Source organism: Capricornis sumatraensis, chromosome 13, assembly GCF_032405125.1.
Source record: "Capricornis sumatraensis isolate serow.1 chromosome 13, serow.2, whole genome shotgun sequence".
Taxonomy (NCBI): domain Eukaryota; kingdom Metazoa; phylum Chordata; class Mammalia; order Artiodactyla; family Bovidae; genus Capricornis; species Capricornis sumatraensis.
The window spans coordinates 48,815,994-48,842,904 of record NC_091081.1 but is presented as its reverse complement, the minus strand read 5'-3'; the positions used below and the strand labels follow the sequence as shown (position 1 = coordinate 48,842,904).

At 35.7% G+C, this 26,911-nt stretch overlaps 1 protein-coding gene across 2 annotated transcripts in view; it reads right to left on the bottom strand.

Annotated features, from left to right (window-relative positions):
* Positions 1-26,911, bottom strand: part of RNGTT (RNA guanylyltransferase and 5'-phosphatase) — a 232,855-nt gene that overhangs the window by 112,448 nt on the left and 93,496 nt on the right. For both annotated transcript variants that reach the window (XM_068984909.1, XM_068984910.1), the window contains exon 11: positions 23,794-23,958. In XM_068984909.1, coding sequence (XP_068841010.1) covers positions 23,794-23,958 — 165 coding nt within the window. The remainder of the gene's footprint in view (positions 1-23,793; positions 23,959-26,911) is intronic.

The following is a 26,911-nucleotide window of genomic DNA, read 5'->3' as shown; positions in this document are numbered from 1 at the left end:
GATGGGTACAGAGTTTCAGTATGGAAAGATGAAAAAGATCTGGAAATACATGATAATGATGACTACACAACAATGTGAATGTAATTAATGTCACTGACATATATGCTTAGACATGGCTAAACAGTCAATTTCATGCTATGTATATTTTACCACAATTTTTTTCAACTGTAATGCTCTTGGTGTTTTCTTTCTTGTAGTGTTTTGTTCTTTCCTCTTACTATAACATTAAGATAGTAGGGAGCTTGCAGTGGGACTCTTAGAGCCATGCTACCTGGAATTTGGCAAAACAGGTAAAAATTTCAGGACAGATGTGAAATTGATCTCTAATTCATTCATAGGTTTAAATGACCTAGCCATGTGAGGAGGGAATTTGCCTAAGCAAAAATTCAATATGGATTAAAAGTACTAATTTTTTATAATGAACTAACTAATGGGTCAAGGTTCAAATAAGAAAAAGATGTATAATATTGATACATCTTGTATTTCATCACGTGAGAAAAGGTAACCTATTAAATTCATAGCACAAATCCTGTTGAGGAATGAAGCAATGAAAACAAAACGCCACAATCATCTTTATAAATAGTATTTTTTAAAGGTTAAACAATTTGTTCTTTTACTGCAGGTCCATCATTTATGGCACATAAACATAGCTTTTTCATTCTTAAGAGCATATTTCTCCAATTCATATATTGGATTATCCATGTAGATAAAGTATAAAGTATATGTTGACAAGACTCTAGATAACATAATGCTACCTGCTGCAGAAATGGAAGTAACTTCCTTTTTAATTTTACTCTAACTTTTTAAGAATCAGAGAATTTAAGGGACTATGAAACTTCTTAGGTCAAAATAAGAAATACTCCTTGTTTTCACCCATTTTACTCCCTGTTGATTACTCTAGACAATATTTCTTTCTTAACAATTTAAGTATCACTTATTATATATTAAAAGACCTTTTTATAATATAAAGGTCTTTATTCTATAAAGTATAAATACTTTTTACTTTATATATATAAAGCTTATATACTTTATATAAAGTATAAACACTTCATAGCATAAAGTATAAACACTTTATAGTATAAAGTGTTTTTGTGCTTGGTCCTTATATAATTCAAAACACACAACCCCTCATGAGGTGTATAATTTTAATTTTGTATTATTATTCATTTCACTAGAAAATGAAACTGAGGCCATCAGAAATTAAGCGACTAGCTTCAACTCACTGGAAAAGACCCTGATGCTGGGAAAGACTGAGGGCAAGAGCAGAAGGGGACCACAGAGGATGAGATGGTCGGATGGCATCACTGACTCAGTGGTCATGATGCAAACTCTGGGAGATGGTGAAGGACAGGAAAGTCTGGCATGCTGCAGTTCATGGAGTTGCAAAGACTCGAACATGCTTAGTAACTGAACAGCAACAGCAGCAGCAGCAGCTTCAACTCAGACAGTTAACAAAGTAAATTCATTCAGAAAAGATTTCAATTAGACTTTAATTAAAAACAGGGAAATAAGCAAAGAAAGTCTCTGACCCTCTAAAATAAATGCCCTAAAGACTTCTGAAACTTCCCATGTACATTCTCCAATAATCATTTAAAACTTAGAGACTTTAAATGTACTGTAGCACGTGCTACATGAGTAAGATACATACAAAGGAAGATAAAATTCTTGAGGTGGAGGGAATTATTTTTTAGGGATAAAAATTTTATTAATATATGTAACAAATTTATATAATTCATTTATTATTCATATTAGAAATCCGATATGTAAAATAATGTTAAATTTAAAATATTGCTTTTTGGGGTCATAAATTCTGAAAGAAAATTTATCCAAACTCATTACGAGCATCTTCTATACATCAGTGTCATTATCATTAGAGCCAATACTTAAGTCACTTAATATATTAATATATTTCCATTACTTTCACTGCTGTCTCTGAGTTATAGCATACTTCACTTCACACAGGAGACTATCACTGCAGATGTTATCTCAAGCTACAGATACTGATTTGAATAACACACCAGAAAAGTCCCCTCCGCAACCATTCCTTAGGTCTGTATTCATTTTCCTGAAAGTGTTCAGCATCTTTAAAAAGCTGATTTATGGAAAAGCTCCATTTTTACTTACAATGTAAAACTTGCCTAACCTGACAACACATTTTTAAAAAGCAGACAATCCATAAAATCATAGCTTTTGTTAAGGTCATTAGCAGACTGAGGTCTTCAGGAAACCAAGTAAACTGAATTCCAAGCCCTTCAAAGAAAGATGAAATACATCTTTCACTTTTGGAAGCGTGTAAGAGGAAAAATTGGAAGTCATAAAAGCAGGTATAAAGAAAACCTGAAAATTTGATAAATTTTTAAAAACCAAGTGTGAGTTAGTTTAACAGTTTAGAATCCCTGAAAGCCCCAAACACACGAGGAATCCAAACCTACTCACTAGCTCTATTCCAGGTTTCTATTAAGATTCACAGGAAAGACTAGGGGCAGGGCAAGAAAGATGACAAAGCCTCATCTTAGTTGCAAACAGACATAAAAGCCTTCTCAGACCCTATCTGATATGAAATAAAGGCCATCTGAGGATAAAATCATCTGCAGCTACACAAGGGTCCAGAAAAGCCCTGGTCCAAGAGTATTACATTGATAAAAAGCAGGAAAACTTGCTCCTGCCAAAACATCCCATCTGTGCAAAGCAAAACGGCTCCCAAGAGTAAGAGGTCAGCCCACTGATGGGAAACCCATTCCCGAGACTCAAGTGCCCAGGGTCTGCTTAATACCGAGGCTTGAGGTTAACACTACAGCACTACAGACCCCACAGTCAGGCACTGAGTGACAAGAAACAGTAGATTACATAGTAGGGAGAGTGCAAGAGCGCAAAAATAGACCACTGCATGGTAGAGGCAAGCAGAGTCCACTGAGCTACAGGTGAAGCTGAACACTGGAGAAAACCCATCTTATACCCCAGGGCTTTCAAGTAACAGAAGTCATCTGTTTAAAGAATCTGAAGTCTTTGGAGCACTGAAGATAACTATACAGCAATACAAAGTGAAAGTGAAAGTCACTCAGTCATGTCCAACTTTTTGCGACCCCAAGGACTGTAGCCTGCCAGGCTCCTCCTTCCATGGAATTCTCTAGGCGAGAATACTGGAGTGGGTAGCTGTTGCCTTCTCCAGGGGATCTTCCCAACCCAGGGATCGAACCTAGGTCTCCCACACTGCAGACAGATTCTTTACCATGTGACAATACAAACCGATCTTAGATACAGAACAGATTATCACCCACTAATCCCACCTCCTACAAATGAAACTTACTAAACTTAAAGAAGGAGAGGTATGCACATTACTAAACAAAAGACATTTACCTCAGTATCTATTGTTCTTATAGAAAAAAATGCAAAACATCCAATAGAAAACTATCACAAACACATGCAAAGGAAGAAAAAATGACCTACATCCAATAGATAAGGTAATCAACAGAAGAAAACACAAAGGATGGCCCCTATTTTAGAATTATCAAACAAAGATTTTAAAATAACCTTCACATTTTAAAGGAAAAGATAGAAAACATGAATGAGCAAATTGGAATTTCAGCAAAGAGTTTTAAAAAAAAAGGAACAAATAGAAATCCAAGAAATAAAAACATAATATCAAAGAAAAAGAATATTAATCAATGGGAATGACAATCAATGAGATTATCAACAGACTGAATATAACAAAGAAAAGAATCACTGAACTCAAAGAAGAGTATAGCACTTTTTCCAACTGAAACACAAAAAGACAAAAGGGGAGATATAGGGGTAGCAGGGAAGGTAGGAGGATAGAACTAGGAATCAAAACGCAAGGGTGAAGAGGTCTTTAAAATACAGACTACACATAGAGAGAAAAATCAGTAAGAATATAGAAGACTATTACAATAATGAAATCTGACCTATTTATCATTTTATAGAAAACTGTACCCAGCAATAGGAGAAAATATATTTCTTTTTTAAGTGCATACAACACTTCTACATAGGTCAAATCCACACAAAGTATGCTCTTTGACCACAATGAATTAAATTAATTAAAAGTAAAAGAAAAATATCTGGAAAATCCTCCAATGTTCAGAAACTCCATAACCAACTTTCAAATAACTCAAGAATAAAAAGAAGTCAAAAGGAATTCTTTAAGTATTTCAAAACAATGAAAATGAAAATACAATAGATGGATATTTGACAGATACAGTTGAACAGTGTCACTGGAAAATTTATTGCACTAAATGACTAATTAGAAAAAAAGAAAGGTGACAAATTAATGATACCAACTTCCATCGTAAGAAACTAAGCGCAACTTTAGAGAATTCAGGATGGAGAAGGCAATGGCACCCCACTCCAGTACTCTTGCCTGGAAAATCCCATGGATGGAGGAGCCTGGTAGGCTACAGTCCATGGGGTCGCTAAGAGTCAGACACGACTGAGCGACTTCACTTTCACTTTTCACTTTCATGCATTGGAGAAGGAAATGGCAACCCACTCCAGTGTTCTTGCCTGGAAAATCCCATGGACGGGGGAGCCTGGTGGGCTGCCATCTATGGGGTCGCACAGAGTCGGACACGACTGAAGTGACTTAGCAGCAGCACCAGCAGCCAAGGATAAGTTGCCAAAGTAAAAGTGACTACATCAGAAGAAAGTGTCACGGAGCTGAAAATTTTTAGGAAATGGAGAAGCCAGGGTTATAAGTAGAGCAAACCAAACACAGAAAAGTTGAGTACGACAAGTAAAATGACCAGTCTTTGAGAAAAGAGTTTAAGTTAGGCACAGCTTCTAGGGAAAAAGGAATAGTTACCAAGAAGCCAAAAAGTGGCTGAATACATACACTTAATTAAAACAGAATGGCTTGAAAAGCTAAGTTTTATTTTAATAACTTAAATATCAGATAATTTTAAAACTCACTTTGCTCTCCATTTGTCTCTGATACTATATTCCAAGATAAAATGTCCTATACCTTTAAGTTAGTCTGTTTTCTTTCCTCTTCTATCTTTTAAGTAAAACTTATGAATTGCACTTATTTTTTATGTAAGAAGAGCTAAGTTTTTCTTAGAAAATCTTATTAGATGATAATATCTCAATGAAAATAAAATTTCATCCATTCTTCCATTAGGAAGGTATTTCCTGACTGCCTACTAATGCCAGCAATCCAGTTAGTATTCAGGATACTACGAATCCAACGATGATATAAACCTAGGCCGATATGCCTAAACGATACCTTAAATTTAACAGTAAAACTACAAATACAATGATGTAATCAGCCATTTCTCCCTGTCAGTTTTTATTCAGAAACACAGTTCTACTTAAATTACCTAAGATTTGGGTTTTTAAATCATTTCTAATAAAAAAAATTTTTAAGATATTTTACTTTAAAAATATTTAACTACAAAAGCTTGGAGAAGCTTTAAGGTGGAGTATGTGGTGATTTATCTATCCTAAAGGCACCCCACCCCAGTACTCTTGCCTGGAAAATCCCATGGATGGAGGAGCCTGGTGGGCTGCAGTCCATGGGGTCGCTAAGAGTCGGAAACGACCGAGCGACTTCACTTTCACTTTTCACTTTCATGCATTGGAGAAGGAAATGGTGACCCACTCCAGTGTTTTTGCCTGGAGAATCCCATGGACGGGGGAGCCTGGTGGGCTGCCATCTATGTGTTCGCACAGAGTCGGACACGACTGAAGTGACTTAGCAGCAAAGAGCCTAGGACTTCTTTGGCCATATCACCCTCAACATGCCCAATCTCATCTAAAGATTCTAGGATACACTTTCAGAACTGCAATTTTCTTGATTATTTTCCACTAGATAAAATTAGAAGATAATGAGATAAAAGATAAAATAGTAGGTAAAACAGCAATGCTATGGACTGCAGCCTGCCATGGGATCCCTCTATCCATGGGATTCTTCAGGAAAATATACTGGAGTGAGCAGCCATTCCCTTCTCCAGCAGATCTTCCCAACCCAGGGATCAAACTCAGGTCTCCCACACTGCTAGCAGATTTTTTACCATCTGCTACCAGGAAGCCCCAAAATAGTAGACATAATTTATCAAACAGATATTAATGAAGCATGACAGTATTTCACAAATGCTTACAAGATTTAAATGTGTTTACCTATGAGTATTATATCTCATTACCTGAATATATTGCAGATGGCATGTAACTTTCCATTAACAAAGACTGGTGGAGCTGACAAAGATTATACCAGGTGATTGACTCTGGATTGATATTTTATACATCTATGAATCACAAAGTAATTGGAAATCAAATCATTATAAATGCATAAGCAGAGAAAGATAATAAAAAAGGGCTAAAAATTAAAAACATGAGAAACAAAAGAGAAACTGTAAAGTTACAAAGCATAGACAAGAACCTTTAGAAATAAGGAAAATGATAGCTTAAGACAACAATGAAGAGGAAAATGAATCTACAGTAAAATTGGGAATATAAATTGGCAACATTAATTCATCATAGTATAAAAAAATTCTTTTCTTAAACAAAAGATTAAACTATCTCTACCTTTCTGTTCTGGACTATTCTATTCACAACAGATATTTTCTGGGTAGACAGTCTCCACATGGCCTCAAATGAGAATACTCAATACAGTAGCTTCTATCTGCTGACTTTTTAAAATGTGCTTTCATAATTCTCCTAAAGTTCTAGTTTTACCAATCCCCCCAAAATGGAAACTTCCACTCACCTGGATATTACTATTTATTATTTTTAATTCCCAAAGTGTAATTCCTAATTTAGGTAAAGATTATTCAATGCTTCTATACCTTAAATACTCCTCTAATAGCAAAAAATCACTCTATAAAACACCTTTCTTGCTCACCAAAAAGCCAATATTGGGCTTCCCTGGTGGCTCAGTGGTGAAGAATTTGCTTGCCAATGCAAGAGATATGGGTTCAATCTCTGATCCAGGAAGATTCCACATGCCACGGAATAAGTAAGCCCATGCACAACAACTACTGAGCCTGTGCTCCAGCGCCTGGGAGCCCCAACTCCTGAGCCCACATGTCAGAACTACCGAAGCCTTTGCACCCTAGAGCCTGTGTTCTGCAACAAGAGAAGCCACAACAATGAGAAGCCCGTGCATCACAACTAGAGAATAGCCTCCACTCACCACAACTAGAGAAAAGTCCTCACAGCAGCAAAGACCAAACACAGCCAAATATAAATTAAATTATTTAAAAAATTTTAAGCCAAATTCACTCTTTTTAAAAAAGAATGACTTGATTTCTGTGTTTTTTTTTAACCAATGACACCTATACAACAATATCATTAAAGTTAGCTAATCAAAATATAAATATTAATAACTTCTGGAACACTATCATTGGCTCTTTCACTAATTCATATTATTACAATTAAAATTAAGCAAAATAATTCAAAAAATTCTAGTGAATCCAACTTAAAAAGCTAGAAAATCTAAAATCAGAATTTCTCTAGAAAATAGTTTGGTTTTTTTCATGGATGTTCGTCTTATTTCTACCAAAATTCCCTCATAATTTCACAAAGTAGAAGCCAACTCACCCTCATGAAACAATCAAAGTTTTTTTTGCCAGATTTCCAGTTTTTCTTTTTAATCTCAAAATGAGGCATCAACATACATTCATTCAGTGCCAGTAACTGACAGTTACTCTATCAAGTGTTTGAAATTTTAAAAGAGATCAATCAGTTTTCTCCTGGGAAGGCCTAGTGTCAGATCCAGTGTGGAGGTCCCAAACGGAAATGCCTCTAGGTATCAGGCCATGAACCTGAACTGGACTGGGTATAAGATAACCAGGACTAGTGAACGCTATGACAAACTGGAGAGCACATCTTCATCCAGAAAGACAGTATTGTGCTAGCTTCAGCAGCACATATACTAGAAAGACAGTTTTTTTAAGGTTTAAATGAGCTTAATCTTTCTGAGCCCTACCAGTTTAAGACTTCTGGTTAATATGGACCTAAATACACATAAAATAGCCATTTTACAGTCAGTGCTTTTAATAGAGGTGCTTAAAGCCTTCTGAGAGAACAGAAAAGTAATTATCATTTCATCTATCATCCGCAGTTCTATACAAATGTTTACTGAGTACTAATTATCCATGGGGGCGGGGGTGAAGATGGGAAGCACAGAAGGAGCAGAAGGAAGAGCTAACACATATAACACCATATGCCAGACACTGCTCTGAGCATTTTACATGTACAGTTGGCTCTCTGTATCCACAGATGTGGGACTCGCAGACACAGAGGGCCAATTCTACTACATTCGTTTACAGAAGGGCTTAAGCATCAGGAACTTTAGCATCACGGAGGTCTCGGAACCAATCCCCTGCAGATGAGAGACCCATATTAATTCAGTCTAGCCTCATAACAATCTTATAAAGTTAGTGAAAAGTGAAGTCGCTCAGTCGTGTCCGACTCTGCGACCCCGTGGACTGTACCCCTCCAGGCTCCTCCATCCATGGGATTCTCCAGACAAGAATACTGGAGTGGGTTGCCATTTCCTTCTCCAGGGACCATAATTATCCCCATTTTAAAGGTGAAGCTTAGAACTTGCCCATGGTCACAAAGCAAGAAACTAAAATCAAAAATCATTCTGACTCCAGAGTCTACATTTTTGATGGCTTTTCTAAACTAGGCTATAACATCCCCAGATATCTCCTAGTGTCTAGTCCATATACTCCATCAACACACTCACAGCACACTGCACTCCCCTCCATCGCAAGATGTTCATGTTTAATTATCTGACTACCAAATTGAGCTGTGGGCTGAGGACAGGAATCACATTTTATTATCATTTTATCTTCAACATCTATTACAGTAATCTGGTACAGAGTAAGCTCTCACTTCAACAAACATGTACTGAATAAAAATGAAGTGAACGGCACAGTAATAGGATTGACTGTAAAAAAAAAAAAAAAAAGTCGATGAGCATAGGTCAGGCAGAAAATGCATGGAATGTATTGGGTTGGTCAAAAAGTTCATTCGGACTTTTCCATATGATGTTACAGAAAAACCCAAATGTGAACTTTTTGGCCAACCCAATATTATCCCATGAAGCTTTATAAGATAAAAACCTATTTTAAGAGAAATTTAAAAGCTACTGGTCTAATGTATACATACATTATTAAAGGGGTAAGATTTTTTAAAAATACTAAAACCATCATTCATAGTAATTTTCTCACAAACCATCCCTTGCTACCCTCATAATTGCCAGTGGGACAACTGAGTCTGGACAACAGGATCCTAACTGGCCTTCTTTGTAGGCTAACTTCCTCTCTCTAAACTACTTCGATTCACTGCTGCTAGAATTAACTTTCTGAAACAATCTGTTGTGTCACAGTCACATGTAAATATCTTTGAATGCTCTCTCACTGCCTAGGGCCCAAGTTCCCTTGCTGCTGCTGCTGCTGCTGCTGCTGCTGCTAAGTCGCTTCAGTCATGTCCGACTCTGTGCGACCCCATAGACAGCAGCCCAACAGGCTCCCCTGTCCCTGGGATTCTCCAAACAAGAGCACTGGAATGGGTTGCCATCTCCTTCTCCAATGCATGAAAGTGAAAAGTGAAAGTGAAGTCGCTCAGTCATGTCCAACGCTACTTCAAATACAACTAAGGAAACAGCAACAAAAACTCAATCTAATCCTAAAGTACATTAATATCACGGATCGTCTTAGCCTGGTTTTTATAATTCTTTTTTTTTTTTTTTTTTACCCCAGGGCAACCTCTCCTAAAGTTTTTTCCAAAATGCTTGTCCAGACTGCAGCTGGTACAAAGTGTAGGTGAGGATTTCCTTCAAGGGCAGAAAAGTATGATGCCCTAATTCTGGAAGAATTTGATGCACTTTTGGAAGGAATACATGCATAGGATGGATACTTACATAAACACATGATACAAAAAAATTAAACCAAACTACCTAAGAAGCTAGTGTGAATGTCACAAGAAAAAGAACAAAAACTAGAGAAAGACATCAATGAAAAGACCAAAAATTTGCAATGTACATAAAGGGAAACCAAATTTATACAAAATATAATTTAACACTTTCAAACAAGGAACAGTGTGGTAAATTGCAGAACAACAGATCCCATTCAAAACTACATCCTCTGTTTGAACAGATATGTACTAAAGAATTTACCTTACCCAGAAAGAGGTCTGGCCTTTGCCCTCTGCTACTAGGAGGTAATCTATAGACCCTTGGAATATCCTGCCTGACAAGAGTATCTTCATTTGCCTGCAGGGTTGGTCACTGAAAGTCTAACAATATGATTTATGATGTTTGAAACAAGCCACATCAGTCCCAGCCTCCAGAGTAACTGGAGACTAAATGGATTAGCCTGCACTTCTGGGAGGGACTGAATACTCACTAAAGGGGAGCCATGCTGGGAGTATGTCATTGATCTGCAAGGTAAACTCTGGACGCCAAAGGCTTGGGTAAGCTTTTCTGGCTGGCAATACTCTTGAGTCTGATCACACATCTTAGCCAGGAGTAGGAAATGCTGTCTCTGACACCCTGAAGGGAAGGTTCCCATTCGGGCCACTCCATATTTTGCCCTACTAGGCTTAGGCTCATATCTTGCCTGGATTTAATTTGCATCCTCTTGTTACAATAAAACTTAACAGACTCTTCCTTTGGCTGGTTTTAACTTGTATCCTTTTGATACAATAAAACCATAATCATCAGGATAGTGCTTTTCTGCGTTTTAAGGCCTTCTAGCAAATTACCAATTCTGAAGGAGTCCCCAGGTGACCCCAGAATTGGTAATTGACTGGTCTGAAGTAAGGTGGCCCTGGGGATCCCCAAACTTGTAGCCAGTGTCTAAGTAAGGGCAGTCTTGTGGGGACTATGGAGTTGGCCTGAAGTCATTACAGTAAGTTTTTGTCACTATATTTCTTGAGGTGATATAATTTAAACTGTCCTCAAAGTCACGCCCCTCAGCAGGAAAGCACCTGACTTGCCCTGTTGGCATTACTGCCAAGAGGCTATTCAAGAAGTGACAGACTGTAGAACGATGCCACAGTGGCCCTGTTGGTTAATGGGTAAAGGGACCCAGTTAGCCACCATAGAGGCCTTTATATACACAGAGTATCTCTGAACAAGGACAACCCATACTAGGATGACAAATGGCACTTATGAAGTACCAGAAAAACAGAATGAGATATTGTTATCCACAATATAAAGAGCATATAACGTTTCCTCTATTCTTCATATCAATTTCAAGATGACACAGAAAGTTCAAAATCATATAAAAACAGGACCTTCAGGTTTATACCTAGACTACTGGATAAAATACCTCAGGTCACAATATTGTAGACTCATCTATACTTCAATTTAAAAAAATATTTCAGGAACAAAATAGCAAAAGTGCTATACCTCTGTTGCAATGGTTATATTTCCTATAATTACTGTTATTTATTTATGAAAAATTAGTTAAAACTAAACAAAGTAGATTTTAGGTACTAGAAAACCAATGGATTTAAACCAACAGACGATGATGACTGCAGCCATGAAATTAAAAGACACTTGCTCCTTGGAAGAAAATCTATGACAAACCTAGACAGCATATTAAAAAGCAGAGAGACATTACTTTGCCAACAAAGGTCCACCTAGTCAAAGCTAGGGTTTATCCAGTAGACATGTATGGATGCGAGAGTTAGATCATAAAAGAAGGCTGAGCACCAAAGAATTGATGCTTTTCAACTGTGGTGTTGGAGAAGACTCTTGAAGAGTCCGTTGGACAGAAAGATGATCAAACCAGTCAATCCTAAAGGAAATCAATCCTGAATGTTCATTGGAAGTACTGATGCTGAAGCTGAAGCTCCAATATTTTGGCCAGCTGATGAGAAGAGCCAACTCACTGGAAACGACCCTGATGCAGGGAAACACTGAAGGCAGGAGGAGAAGGGGACAACAGAAGACAGGATGGTGGATGGCATCACCAATTCAATGGAAATGAGGTTGGGCAAACTCTGGGAGATGGTGGACAGGGAAGCCTGGAACGCTACGGTTCATGGAGTCACAAAGAGTCAGACACGGCTGAGAGGCTGAATGACACACATCACCATCCTGAATTTATTGCCCTTGTTTCTAAGCATATAAAACTATGGGCCATTCAAGATTCTACTTAAAAATAACATTTAAAAAAAAAACCTCTTTGGGAACCTCCTAGAATCAGTAATAAAATCTATTCTACTTATATCTTGATAAAACACTGATTTACAATACACTAAGATTTAGAAAAGGTGACCCAGGTATGTGGGTATCTAAGACATCATTTTTTGCTTTCCCCAAATAAACTCGGTCTAAAAGATGGAGGGAACCCACAGCTCAAGCTGAGAGAGGCTCTCATTAATTCCAAACAAAATACAGCGGTCATGTACTCCAAATCATAAACAACACTGGCCTAATATGCCTAAAAGGGATCCTAAACATAAATAAGGCTTTCCCTTAAATTCCTGTCTTCTCAGACCAAAAAAAAAAAAAAAAATCCAGGTATTCCGAACCTCCTGGTGCCATACATCTGGACTCAGTATAGTAAATTATCTCACCTCGAACAGCCAGAATTAAAAGCTACTACATTCTTGGTTCATTTATGGTTTGGTTTTTCTGGTCATTCCATCATAATTAAGGGGTAGCCATACTTTCTTCCCTCTAGTTGTTTAAAAACAAACAACAACACATTCTTAAGCTTATTTCTTTTTTTTTTCTTAAGCTTATTTCTGAACATGAACAATGACTAACTCATCTTCTCTCCATCCTCCTTCACCATCCACGTCTGTCTTCCAACCTGTGTCCCCACAACCTATTAGTCTTAAAATATTCTGTCTGTACAGAAGAGATGATTCAATATTTAACATTTCAATTTCTCTATTTAAATATAATCTCTGTGAGGCTAAGTATCATGCCTAATTGTTCCTGTATTTTAAGCACCTAAAAACATAATCAAATACACTATCATTATAAGTCAGTAGATTGAAGAACATAAGCTCAAGGTGTCAGGTTAACCAAAAGCAATAACTTTATTTCATCCAAGTGGAATCAGATACAGTCATCCTAATGCACATTTACTGACAAACTAAGGCTATGAAAGTAGCAAACAATTCACTATGTCTATGATAACACAGTTTAAAACTGTGCCATTGTACTGCAGAAAACTTAATCAATAGGAGAAAATAATTTTGGTAAATACATACTGAGAGTAATTTTAATAAAATTAAGTTGCAACTCCTAAAACCAGTAATAAATATAATTTTGCAAAGTTCAATCATTCTTTTTTAAAGAGAATCCTATTTAAGTCTCCAAAACCATTTACATGACCAGATATTTTCTTTTCCTTTTCAGGTTCACTATAAATAGAAGAAAAGTAGACTTCCCTCAAATTTGTTGTCAATGGGTAAAATTATATCCACAGTAAAGAGTTCAAAAAGGATGATGTAGGACTTCCCAATTTGTTCAGTGGTTAAGAATCCGCCTCGCAACGCAGGTTCAAGCCCTGGTCTGGGAACTAAGGTCTCATGGGCTGCGCAGCAACTAAGCTCACAAGCTACAACTAAAGAAAGCCCACATGCAGCAACAAAGAGGCCCTGTGCCGCAACAAAGACACAGCACAGCCAAACATAAAAACAATAATAATAAAATTAACACTAAAAAGATAATGGTACTATTCCTTTAATATCTTCAACTGATTTTCTTCTGGTTTATAATTCAACAAACATGGCAAATTACTGATAAGATTTTAATTTAGAAATATATAGCTGTTACTATAATACCTATAAACTAGAGCAAATATTTAATAAGAGTACTGCTTTTCCTTAAGTATCCTCCAAAAGTATATTTTTATAAACTTTTAAAAGATAAAGGAGGTTTAAACCTTTATAAACCATCTTTTTTTTTAATTTCTAAAATGACTTCTTAGCATTTCAAATGAACTATAGAAAAGAGAAAGTTGTCAAGAGGAAGGTTTGAAGTAGGAAGAGTCTATTACACTAACAGATACAGTAACAGAGAAGGCAAGGTGGGGCTCAGGGATTACATAGCCCCAAAAAGAAAGAATGAAAAGAGCAAGTTCTAATAGAGGTACCTGAAGAACTCATGCACTGAATAAAACATGTTCCACATAACCCTCACCCTGATGGTAGGCTCTCATAGAAATTTAAAGCTATTTCTAAGACTTTACTTTTTCACTTTGAATAAAGAGCTCTAATCCTTGGTCATCATATCCATCAGCTACTCTTAACTTTAACCTTAATTGTTCAATGCTATCTATCAAACTCACAACAAGGACTTCAGCACTTGGATCATGGTCATCTTCATGTATTCCACCATCCTACAGGTCCACTTATATATGGGTTTTTTGTAAAATAAATATGTACTACAGTACTATATGATCTACAGTTCGTTGAATCCAAGGATGTAGAACCACAGATAAAGGGGGCCAACTGCCAAGTTTTATTGGAATTTCCAACTCCACACAGGGCCGGAGCCCCTAACCCCCATGTAATTCAAGGGTCAACGATATTCTATACTTGTCTTCTATCATAATACTACACTGTTGCTTCCCAGAAAACACATATTAGGATTAGTTCATCTGTGACTCTACAATCAAATCAAGTTTTCCAGTGCTTCACTTGCACCCCGTGAAGTCATCATCACAGACCAAATATTCTATGATTAAACATTATACAATATATATTCAAATATATTTACTATTATCATAAGTAGTAAAGCACATAAAATAAGCCCCAATTCCATTTTCCTAGATATTTTATAAACTATTTTAAAATTTTACTGCAATTCTTCAACAATGACACAATGATATTTTACTTTTGGTAAGACTGGCCCTATTTGGGGTATAAAAATGACTCGATGTGCATTCAATAACCAAAGGATATAATCTAACCAAATATATATATATATGTCCCTAGTTTTCCTAATCCACTGCAAAAGGTTACATTTTCAAAACCATGTCCCAAAGTCCATTCTAACTCTTTCCAGTTCTTAGGGGAGAACTGAAACACATATTATAGGTTTTAAGAAAGTCTGGAATTGTTAATTATTTACTCTTTGAGCAATGTGATGAGAGTTGTGAGGTTTTTTACTTTAGGAAAAAATAAAAAGATGTACTATAGATATTACTTTTAAACTCATACGCTGGAACTAAGTACCCTCCATCATTTCAACAATGACCAACAGAAGGTTCACTTAATTTTCTATGTAACTGTAAAAGACAAAAGCTATTATTTAACCTTAATCTTTCATCTTAAAATTCTAACAAAACTACAAGGTCGGACACTGATACCAAAGTACTGGGCATACCAATGAGAGTTACGAACTTAAAAAAAGTGGGGGGGGGGTTCAGTTGAATTTGAAGATGTGTGATAAGTCATTCCTGTGCCTTTGTTAACCTATAGTCAATTCACAACCACACTTGGTTAGAGGAATTAATCTATCAGAATTTTTTAGAAAAGAAACTGCCTCCTAATCACTTTAGAGGACAATAATTACTTTTTCTTTCTGAATCTATAGTACTAATACCTACCTATCCCCTGAATGTTAATGGTCGAAAAAGAATTTAAGCTGCTATTCTGGGCAAACAGATGGCAATTTTCCCATATTACAACTCTGAGTCCATAGAAATGTTTAAAATATATTTGGTACCACATATAATGATCTCTTCATGTTTCAGTGAACAAGATTTACTACCCCAAAAGAAGTTTCCTGGAACAATAAATCTTGAGGTTCACTATACAAAGCAATTAAGAGCTCTCTTTATTACACATTACTGTGATTTTCTTAAATTCTCCTCCGAAATGGTAAATGAATGAGACTGAAAGCATCCATTAGGCCATATTCAATTTCGGTGATGAATAACATATTAAAAGACTAGACAGTACAAAACTAAACACCAGAAATATGAGAATACATAAAGTTAGCCTCATTTCATCTTGCGTCTGCCTTTAAACCAAAACAGTTTTACCATTAGATCTGTAATGATGTAAAAAATGAGGCATAATCACTGAAAACCTCTGTGTGAAGAACAGTTCTTCACATTTAAGCAAAGGTTTTTTCCTTCTCTTCAACCACAGATGCAATAACAAACTGTCAAAGGTACTTTTTCTTTTCCTATGATACAAACAATACAATGATAAAGTCATAGAACATTTGTATATATAAATAACACATCTTATGGCTAGATTTTCTTTATGAACTACCAGTCTTAGACAAACACTTAAGAACTATAAATTTATATTTAAGGATAAAATAAGAAAAGAAAGAAAAGTAAGGCAATACCTAGAAAATTAAACTGAATGCCAGATGAAATACATGCATATATATATATAAAACCTAAACTTCCTAGCTAGCAGAGTAAGCAAGAAAATAACAGATGAATATTTATAAAATCCTTATTACACCAGATGAGTATAAGCTCTTGAAAAATTAGGTGCAGTTAAAAAAAGTTTTTGAAATTCTGTTTAATCCTCTTAAAAGTTATTAGAAATCTTCATATTTATTACTTTCATCCTACATATCAAATATTTTACTTTCAAAACAGTAATAAATCATTGAAAAATATTTTCCACAGAATTTTAATAAAGCAGTCACACTGGACATGTAAAAGTAAAATGACTCCAAGCAGAGAAAAGCAAAAAAATTATTGCTAGAAACTTTTAAGAGATTAGGTCTTCCTTTTTCCTGTTTTTTTTTTTCTTCTTTTTTTCTGTTTTAACTTGAGAGAGATAAAAGGAATGGAGTCTTCCTTAACTTTTTTAAAAATTTATTTATTTTAATTGGAGGCTAATTACTTTACAATGTTGTAGTAGTTTTTGCCATACATTGACATGAATCAGCCATGGGTGTACATGTGTCTCCCATCCTGAACCCCCCTCCCTCCTCCCTCCCCATCACATCCTTCAGGGTCATCCCAGTGCACCATGCCATGTCTTATGCATCAAACCTGGACTGGCTATCTATTTCACATATGGTAATATACATGTTCAATGTTATTCTCTCAAATCATCCCACCCTCGCCTTCTCCTACAGAGTCCAAAAGTCTGTTCTTTACATCTGTGTCTCTTTTGCTGTCTTGCATGTAGGGTCATCATTACCATCTTTCTAAATTCTGTTCATATGTATTAATATACTGTATTGGTGTTTTTCTTTCTGACTTACTTCACTCTGTATAACAGGCTCCAGTCTCATCCACCTCATTAGAACTGATTCAAATGCATTCTTTTTAATAGCTGAGTAACATTCCATTGTGTATATGTACCACAGCTTTCTTATCCATTCGTCTGCCGATGGACATCTAGGTTGCTTCCATGTCCTAGCTTTTGTAAACAGTGCTGCGATGAACATTGGGGTACATGTGTCGCTTTCAATTCTGGTTTCCTCAGTGTGTATGCCCAGATTGCTGGGTTGTATGGCAGTTCTATTTCCAGTTTTTTAAGGGATCTCCACACTGTTTTCCATAGTAGCTATACTAGTTTGCACTCCCACCAACAGTGTAAGAAGGTTCCCTTTTCTCCACACTCCCTCCAGCACTTATTGTTTGTAGACATTTTGATAGCAGCCATTCTGACTGGCATGAGATGGTACCTCATTGTGGTTTTAATTTGCGTTTCTCTGATAATGAGTGATGTTGAGCATCTTTTCATGTGTTTGTTAGCCATCTGTATGTCTTCTTTGGATAAAAGTCTGTTTAGTTCTTTGGCCCATTTTTTGACTGGGTCATTTATTTTTCTGGAATTGAGCTGCAGGAGCTGCTTGTATATTTTTCAGATTAATTTTTTGTCAGTTGCTTCCTTTGCTGTTATTTTCTCCCATTCTGAAGGCTGTCTTCTCAGCTTGCTTACAGTTTCCTTTATTGTGCAAAAGCTTTTAAGTTTAATTAGGTCCCATTCATTTATTTTTGCTTTTATTTCCATTACTCTGGGAGGTGGGTCATCAGGGATCCTGCTGTGATTTATGTCAGAGAGTGTTTCGCCTATGTTTTCCTCTAAAGTTTTACGTTTAAATCTTTGATCCATTTGGAGTTTATTTTTGTGTATGGTGTTAGCAAGTGTTCTAGTTTTACTATTTTACAGTGGTTGACCAGTTTTCCCAGCACCACTGGTTAAAGAGATTGTCTTTAATCCATTGTATATTCTTGCCTCTTTGTCAAAGACAAGATGTCCACAGGTGCATGGATTTATATCTGGGCTGTTTTGTTGCACTGATCTATATTTCTGTCTTTGTGCCAGTACCATACTGTCTTGATGACTGTTGATTTGTAGTATAGTCTGAAGTCGGGCAGGTTGATTCCTCCAGTTCCATTCTTCTTTCCCAAGATTGCTTTGGCTATTCAAGGTTTTTTGTATTACCATACAAATTGTGAAATTACTTGTTCTAGTTTTCAAAAAAATACCATTAGTAGCTTGATAGGGATTGCACTGAATCTATAGATCGCTTTGAGTAATATACTCATTTTCACTATACTGATTCTTTCAATTGGTGAACATGGTATATTTCTCCATCTATTTGTGTCATTTTCGAGTTCTTTCATCAGTGTTTTATAGTTTTCTATATATAGGTCTTTTGTTTCTTTAGGTAGATTTTTTCCTAAGTATTTTATTCTTTTTGTTGCAATGGTGAATGAAATTGTTTCCTTAATTTCTCTGTTTTCTCATTGTTAGTATATAGGAATGCAAAGGATTTCTGTGTGTTAGTTTTATATCCTGTAACTTTACTATATTCATTGATTAGCTCTAGTAGTGTTCTGGTGGTGTCTTTAGGGTTTTCTATGTAGAGGATCATGTCATCTGCAAACAGTGAGAGTTTTACTTCTTTTCTAATCTGGATTCCTTTTATTTCTTTTTCATTTCTTATTGCTGTGGCTAAAACTTCCAAAACTATGTTGAATAGTAGTGGTGAGAGTGGGCACCCTTGTCTTGTTCCTGACTTTAAAGGAAACGCTTTCAATTTTTCACCATTGAGGATAATGTTTGCTGTGGGTTTATCATATATGGCTTTTATTATGTTGAGGTATGTTCCTTCTTATGTCTGCTTTCTGGAGGGTTTTATCATAAATGGATGTTGAATTTTGTCAAAGGCTTTCTCTGCATTTATTGAGATAATCATATGGTTTTTATCTTTCAATTTGTTAATGTTTTGGTAGAATTCACCTGTGAAGCCATCTGGTCCTAGGTTTTTGTTTGTTGGAAGATTTTTTATTACAGTTTCAATTTCCGTGCTTGTGATGGGTCTGTTAAGATTTTCTATTTCTTCCTGGTCCAGTTTTGGAAGGTTATACTTTTCTAAGAATTCATCCATTTCTTCCAAGTTGCCCATTTTATTGGCTGATAGTAATCTCTTATGATCCTATGTATTTCTTTATTGTGTGTTGTGATTTCTCCATTTTCATTTTAATTTTGTTGATTTGATTCTTCTCCCTTTTCTTCTTGATGAGTCTGGCTAATGGTTTGTCTAGTTTATTTATCTTCTCAAGGAACCAGCTTTTAGTTTTGTTCATTTTTGCTATAGTCTCCTTTGTTGCTTTTTCATTTATTTCTGCCCTAATTTTTATGATTTCTTTCCTTCTACTAACCCTGGGGTTCTTAATTTCTTCCTTTGCTAGTTGCTTTAGGTGTAAAGTTAGGTTATTTATTTGATTTTTCTCTTGTTTCTTGAGGGATTGCTTATCTTTTTTTAATCAACCGTAATTCCCTAAAACCATTCAAGATCGATGCCTTCCATGGTCTAGCTAAATGCTAAGTACATACACCCCTCGAGGGAACATAACTACTCATAAGAGAAAGGTATGGAGTGGAGGGAGGCAAACAAGCAGGAAATGAAGACAACTTAGTAGAAATAACTTAGCAGAAACAGAGCTTTGCAAATGGGAGATAATCCAAGTTCAGGCTTAGTCATATGAAAGAGAAAATTGGGGAGTTTACTAAAGAAGACAGCTATGCAAGTGTGATGGCAGGAGGTAGATAAGAACTCTCTGCACCTTCCTTTCAATTTGGTCATGAACCTAAAACTGCTCTAAAAAATAAATCCTTTTCAAAAGATAAATTAATAATAATATATTAAGACTAAATAGGGCTTATCCCAGGAACAAAAGAAAGCTTCAGTGTTGATATATTTCTGCTTAATTCATAAAATAAATAAAACTAAGCTGAAAAGAAAACTATATTCTAGCTATAGATTTATAAAAAGCCATTTGACAACACTGAACACCTAGTCTTGACTAAAAGTAAAATAATAAACAAAATGGAAAAAGAGAAGTCAATGAAAACACAAAGGCCTACAATAGCCAAAACAACTTTAAAAAAGAAGTACCAAGTTGGAAGATGAAGTCTGTCTGATTTCAAGATTTATTATAAACAAAAGTGGTCAAGACACTACCACCACAAAAACAGATAAAACAGATCAAGGGCAGAGAACAAAGCATTTAGCAATAGGCCCAAACATACATGATAACTTATTTTTTATAAAGATGTAAAAGGAATTCAATGGAAAAAAAAAAAAGATCATCTCATCAATACTTGGTGCAGGAACAACTGGATATCCAAATGCAAAACAAACAAAACCTATCAACAGGCTAAAAATAACCCTAATGTCGATGACTATGGATTAGTTAAGTAAAGTGTGGTATAATGATAAGATGGAAATTTGTGCATCTATAAAAAAAAGATTGAAGGAGATGTACCAAAACTGGCACAAAGAAGACTCAAGATAAATTTTTTTAAGTTAAAAAAAAGTCAAAGTATAGGAAAAGAAATCAAGAATCACCTCCTGGGTAAGAGTGGTAAGAATATAAATAAATGTACTTGCTTGTATAAAGAAATTCTGATGGATACAATAAACACTGATAGCAATGGTTACTCTTCTAAGATGATAAACAGAAATTATCTATTATCTGACTTTAAAAATTTTGTTAACCATATTTAATTATTCATATAATTCTTTTTAACTGGCCTTCAAACTGGAAATGCAAATAAAACTGTAATTTAAGAAACTGCTACTTATTAACATCTATGCATGTATATTAAGTTAAAAATTGAACAACTCATTATCCCTTCACTAGTTTGATGGATCAAATTAGACAAAATGAAGAGGCTATTTATAGAGCTTGTGTTAATAAAGTTCTAAAATCATAGTTATGTTCAAGATTTTATGAACAGACAGAAATGAAATTCTACTATTTTCTACCCAAAAGTACATATTTTTTCAGAATTATAAATTTTGTTTAAAACTATCTAAAACCTAGCCTTCCTCATAAAAATGATACATATTTTCCTGCTGCAGGAACAACTGGATATCCATATATAAAACAAACAAAAACCTATCAACAGGCTAAAAATAACCCTAATGTCTATGACTATGGATTAGTTAAGTAAAGTATTGTATAATGATAAGACAGAAATCTGTGTATCTATTAAAAAAAGACTGAAGGAGATCTCTATGTACCAAAACTGGCACAAAGGAGACTCAAGATAAATTGAATGCTGCATCATTCATAATATCACTACTTTACAATTCCCATTAACAAAGATAAAAATAATAAAAATCTCCAGAGCAATAACCTGCCAACCGTAGCTACTATTCTATAACTGGTGTTACTACAGCCTGTTTTAGACCTGAAGTGAAGTGAAGTCGCTCAGTCGTGTCCGACTCTTTGCGATCCCATGGACTGCAGTCTACCAGGCTCCTCCATCCATGGGATTTTCCAGGCAAGAGTACTGGAGTGGGTTGCCATTTCCTTCTCCAGGGGATCTTCCTGACCCAGGGATCGAACCCACGTCTCCTGCATTGCAGGCAGATGCTTTACCCTACTCTACTATAAAACGTGCTTTCCCTCAGTATTCCACAACTCTACACTTTGGTAAGAGAAACTGAGAACAAAAAATAACAGTAATAACTAAAAAAGGAAGGAAAGGTGACTTATATTTAAAATACCAAATATTAGAACTGCTCTAAAAGAATTTCCTATGATAATTTCAAAGCGGGATTTCATAAGCACAAAGGGAAATAAGAGCATCATGTTTTTCTACTGAAAAACTACATGAGAAGTTGTTCACCATAACTACTTAAGATCCCCGAAGAACAATTTTCTAAGCATTTCTAAGCAGCACTGATTCTGACTAATAAAACTACACTAAGATACATTTTCTTAAACGCTAAACTTTGAATTGTGACAACACAAGCTGTCAAAATGGTTTTTTTAAAAAATGAATGCAAACTGAAAGAATCTGGCTTCTGCTCAACTTTCATGCTGTATTAATAATTTAGAAAATATTTCTATAAGGGTACAAAGCTGAAACTCCAATACTTTGGCCACCTGATGTGAAGAGCTGACTCATTGGAAAAGACCCTGACGCTGGGAAAGATTGAGAGCAGGAGGAGAAGGGGACGACAGAGGATGAGATGGTTGGATGGCATCACTGACTCAATGGACATGGGTTTGGGTGAACTCCGGGAGTTGGTGATGGACTGGGAGGCCTGGAATGCTGCGGTTCATGGGGTTGCAAAGAGTTGGACACAACTGAGTGACTGGACTGAACTGAAATGAACTGAACTGAACTGAACTGAACACAGCTCCAGTTAGCAGATTTCCATGAAGGGTGTGACCTGCACTAAATGTTAACATTATCCTTATCCTACCGACTGGGCAGGGCATAGAAGTGTATGGCTCTTATAGGCACCCCTATTCCTGTAGCCAAAACAGACAGAAAAGGCAAGCAGTGAACTGTAGGAAGGCTGTGGCACCAGAAGTCAACCAATGGGACCATGCCAAGCAGGCATTATGCAAAATGTGAAAGTGGAATGGTAAGTTTGTATCTGTTGAGAAAAAAAGATAGGCATTCAACAGGGCTAAGATTATTGCTAATATTATATCCAAGGGCTAATACCAAATTGAGCAGACTTGAGCAGAAGCAGTTCAAATACAACACAAAATTACATCATCCAACATGTGAGAGTATACCAGAAAAAATTTTAAAACATGTAATTGCTCATGTTGCTTTATTTCCTGTATTCTTCTATCCTAACCACACCTCTTCTGAAACATAATAATTCCATGGCGCATCTTTACTGTCAAACACTATGCAGCAATTACAAATCTCTTTGCATGACATGGAAATATTTCCACGTGAGCATTTCCAAGTACTGTTAAGTGAAATAATTCCAGAATATTTAGTATGATGCATTTTCAGTGTCAAAACAACAAAAAAGCAATAACAAAAGAAAACTCTCCATGTGTATGTATATATATCCATATATATAAATTAGTTTTTTAAATAAGACTACACACTAAACACTGTTGACCTTCAGAAGGCCTAACAGGTGATTTTCACTTTATATAATTCTATTCTCTTCACAGCTTTTTAAAAAACATAAACCAACCACCATGAATCAAATACTATTATGAGACACAAGAAACAACTTAAGTTTCCATCACTAAAATCTTACCAAGATAAAGCAGATAAACAAGGACCTACTGTACAGCAGAAAGAACTATATTCAACAACATACAATGACCTATAATGACAAACAATATATATACATATATATGTAACTGAATTAATTTGCTGTACACCCGAAACTAACACAGCATTGTAAATCGACTATACTTAAATTTAAAAAAAAAGAATCTTGTGAATGTGCAGACTTGAGGTTTTACATGTCTGTCCAAACCAGTGCTATATTCAAGTAATTTCTGGAAAAGTCAAGAAAAGAGGGCCTCAAAATGTCATTCATGTTCCTTTCACAAGTTAAATTTTGATACACTGTAAGTACTAATTAGAAAACTTTACCTTTCTTGAAGCATAGATGTCAAAAAATGGCTTATGTCTGACACTGAATGGTTCCTGTGTTTTGTCAATGAGCCCTGTCTTCATTTTTTCATGTCGAGGATTTATTATTTCTCTTTCTATACACTGCAGACGAATATTAAAATCACAATCTCCAACCGGCTGTGCCTGAATTAAACCAGACAATTATTTAAATTTCAACACTAAAAACTATTATATCAGAATAGTTATTTAGGCTGTCACACTATACATAGCAGTCTATATAAACAGCATCCTTTGGAGCTGCCCAGTGCACAGGCTGTACCACCATATGTGCCAGTCCTGATAGACTAATGATAGAAGCATACCTAAACATGCAAATACACATATACAAAATTATTTAGATTATAAATATATAAAAGAATATAGGGGAAGAATATAAATCTCCTCAAATACAAATTTTAGATCCAAAGCTTTCACATCTTAATTAAAGTATTAATATACTCACTAATCACTTTTATTATTTATATGAATTAGTAAGACCTGTGTGAAAACTAAAATCCAAGTAGGTAGGAAAGTATATGTAAACAACACACCAAAATAAGCAAAAAAAAAAAAAAAATCATCGTTTTGTTGTTTAAAATGCTAACACCTTACAGCCATCAAGAAGTAGAATATTATCAACTCTGAAAACTAATACAGAACAGTTTATAAAATATATTCAAAAAATAAAGTAATCCACTCCTCTATATGTATATACACAGTATATATATTATGGTATACGTATTTGATGGGGTTCCCAGGTGGCACAATAGTAAAGAATCCACCTGCCAATGCAGGAGACACAGGAGACATGGGTTTGATCCCTGGATCAGGAAGATTCCCTGGAGGAGGAAATGGCAACCCACTCCAGCGTTCTTGCCTTGAGAGTTCCATGAACAAAGGATGGGCCACAGTCCATGGGTTTGCAAAAAGCTGGACATGACTGAGCATGCACGCAGCCAGAGGAGCATATATGTGATATATATACATGGTTTGAATGATGAAATAAAAAGTACACATAATGCTTTTGTATGAGTTGAGGGTAGGGGCCTGCCCTCTCCTAACTGGATATACAAATAGAGCTGTAACACTTCACTTGGGTGACAGTAATGGTCCAGATAAGCAGCATCACCTCAACGGGATACCAAGTACTCTCTTCTTTACTTCACAATTAGATACCCTTCCCAGCATTTTCCCTATCTTTTCTGCCTTCTTCCTCTTCTCTAATCTATATTACTCAACCTAACATTTACCCAACCTATTGTTTACAATGAGGTGACAACACTTGATTAAGCTGTGAACATTAAATACACCTCAAGGATGACTTTTCCTCAACTTTGGAAGGATAACAATTTTGATACTCAGCAAAAAATACAGAGCAAAACAAAGTGAATGAGAGCTAGATATGAGGTAGAACATGTTCCCTTTATATAAAGGCATACAGGTGTTTGTAACAGATGTTTATTGAGGAAATAGAAAGTAAAGTGAAAGTAAAGTTGCTCAGTCGTGGCCAACTCTTTGCGACCCCATGGACTGTAGCCTACCAGGTTCCTCCATCTATGGGATTTTCCAGGCAAGAGTACTAGAGTGGGTGCCATTTTCTTCTCCAATGGTAGTTAGTAAATAACCATGTAGTTAGTCCATCTGCAATCTTTTCCACGTCACCTATGTCATCAACAAGGTTGAGAAATCTAAAATGTCAGGTTCATTTATTAGATGAGTTCAGACCCCTATAAAATTACAGTGAAACAAGGCTTCTTCTTAAGAAATAAAATAAGAAGTCTAAAAATTACAGATAGAAAGTAAGTTCACCTTCAAATCTGTGCTACCCATGATAAAGGAAGTTCCTGATAGATGTGCTGAATTATGGAGAACAGACTACAGGAAGCACTCAAACTACTGACTTCTCAATAGTCTTCTCTGTTTTGAGTTCTTTCTTAGGTCAAAACACTACCCACACTGCCAGTGGAGTTATCTTTCAAAACAATTCAAGTATGATTGTATCATTAACATAACTAAAACCCTTCAGTAGTATCCTATTTTACACAGAACTGAGCTAAAACGCCTTATTCAAGTAATCTGCCCCCCAACCACCATCCATTCTCATTTCCTGCTACATCGCACATCTCACCACACATCAAGTACACAAATGTCCATCTAACGCTCCTGACCTCTTAGGCTCACTCCTTCACAATTAATGGGTCACTTTCTCTGTCTACAACTCCGCACTTCAAATGACTCAACCTGGAATATTCTCACCTCTCTGCTACCTCTCATATATCTCCCATATACTTCCCTATTTCTCCCTAATATCTTTGATATTATACTTATGATACTTTTATAATTATTTCTTTAATTTACATTCCCATTCATAAGTGCACTTCAAGTTTCTTTTAGTTTTGCATTCAATCTAAACACATATCCTAACAATTGTGTATAATATATGCATATTAGCCTCTAATAAATTGCATATATATACAACTGTATGTTATAAAACAGACAAAAATTGAATAATAGATTAAGAATAAATCTTTCTTCTTTTCAAATCCCAATGACTTGTTGAGGAAGTAGCCTTTTTTGGAGGTCAGTACACTAAATCATAAATTCCCTGGAGGCAAGAAATCATGTCCTAGTCTTCTGTGTATTCCTGATACCTAGAATAATACTTGACATACGAAAAATTATCAATGAAATTACTGCTGGACAAAATAGTAAACTAAGGGATTAAAAAGTTTTAAACTGTTATCTCAAAAAAATTTTTCTCATAGTGACCTTGATTTGATAAATCAAAATAAACAAAGTGGTTAATCATCAGTGAAAGTTAAAGTCGCTCAGTTCTGTCTGCCTCTTTGTGACCCCATGGACTATACAGTCCATGGAATTCTCCAGGTCACAATACTGGAGTGGGTAGCCATTCCCTTCTCCAGGGGATCTTCCCAACCCAGGGATGGAACCCAGGTCTCTTGACTGCAGGGAGATTCTTTACCAGTTGAGCCACCAGGAAGCCCTAAATGAAACCATCAATGAAAGCTCCATGGTAAATTAAAGAATTAAACATGATGCTTTCAATTATATCTTATTATCAGAAATATGAAAATGT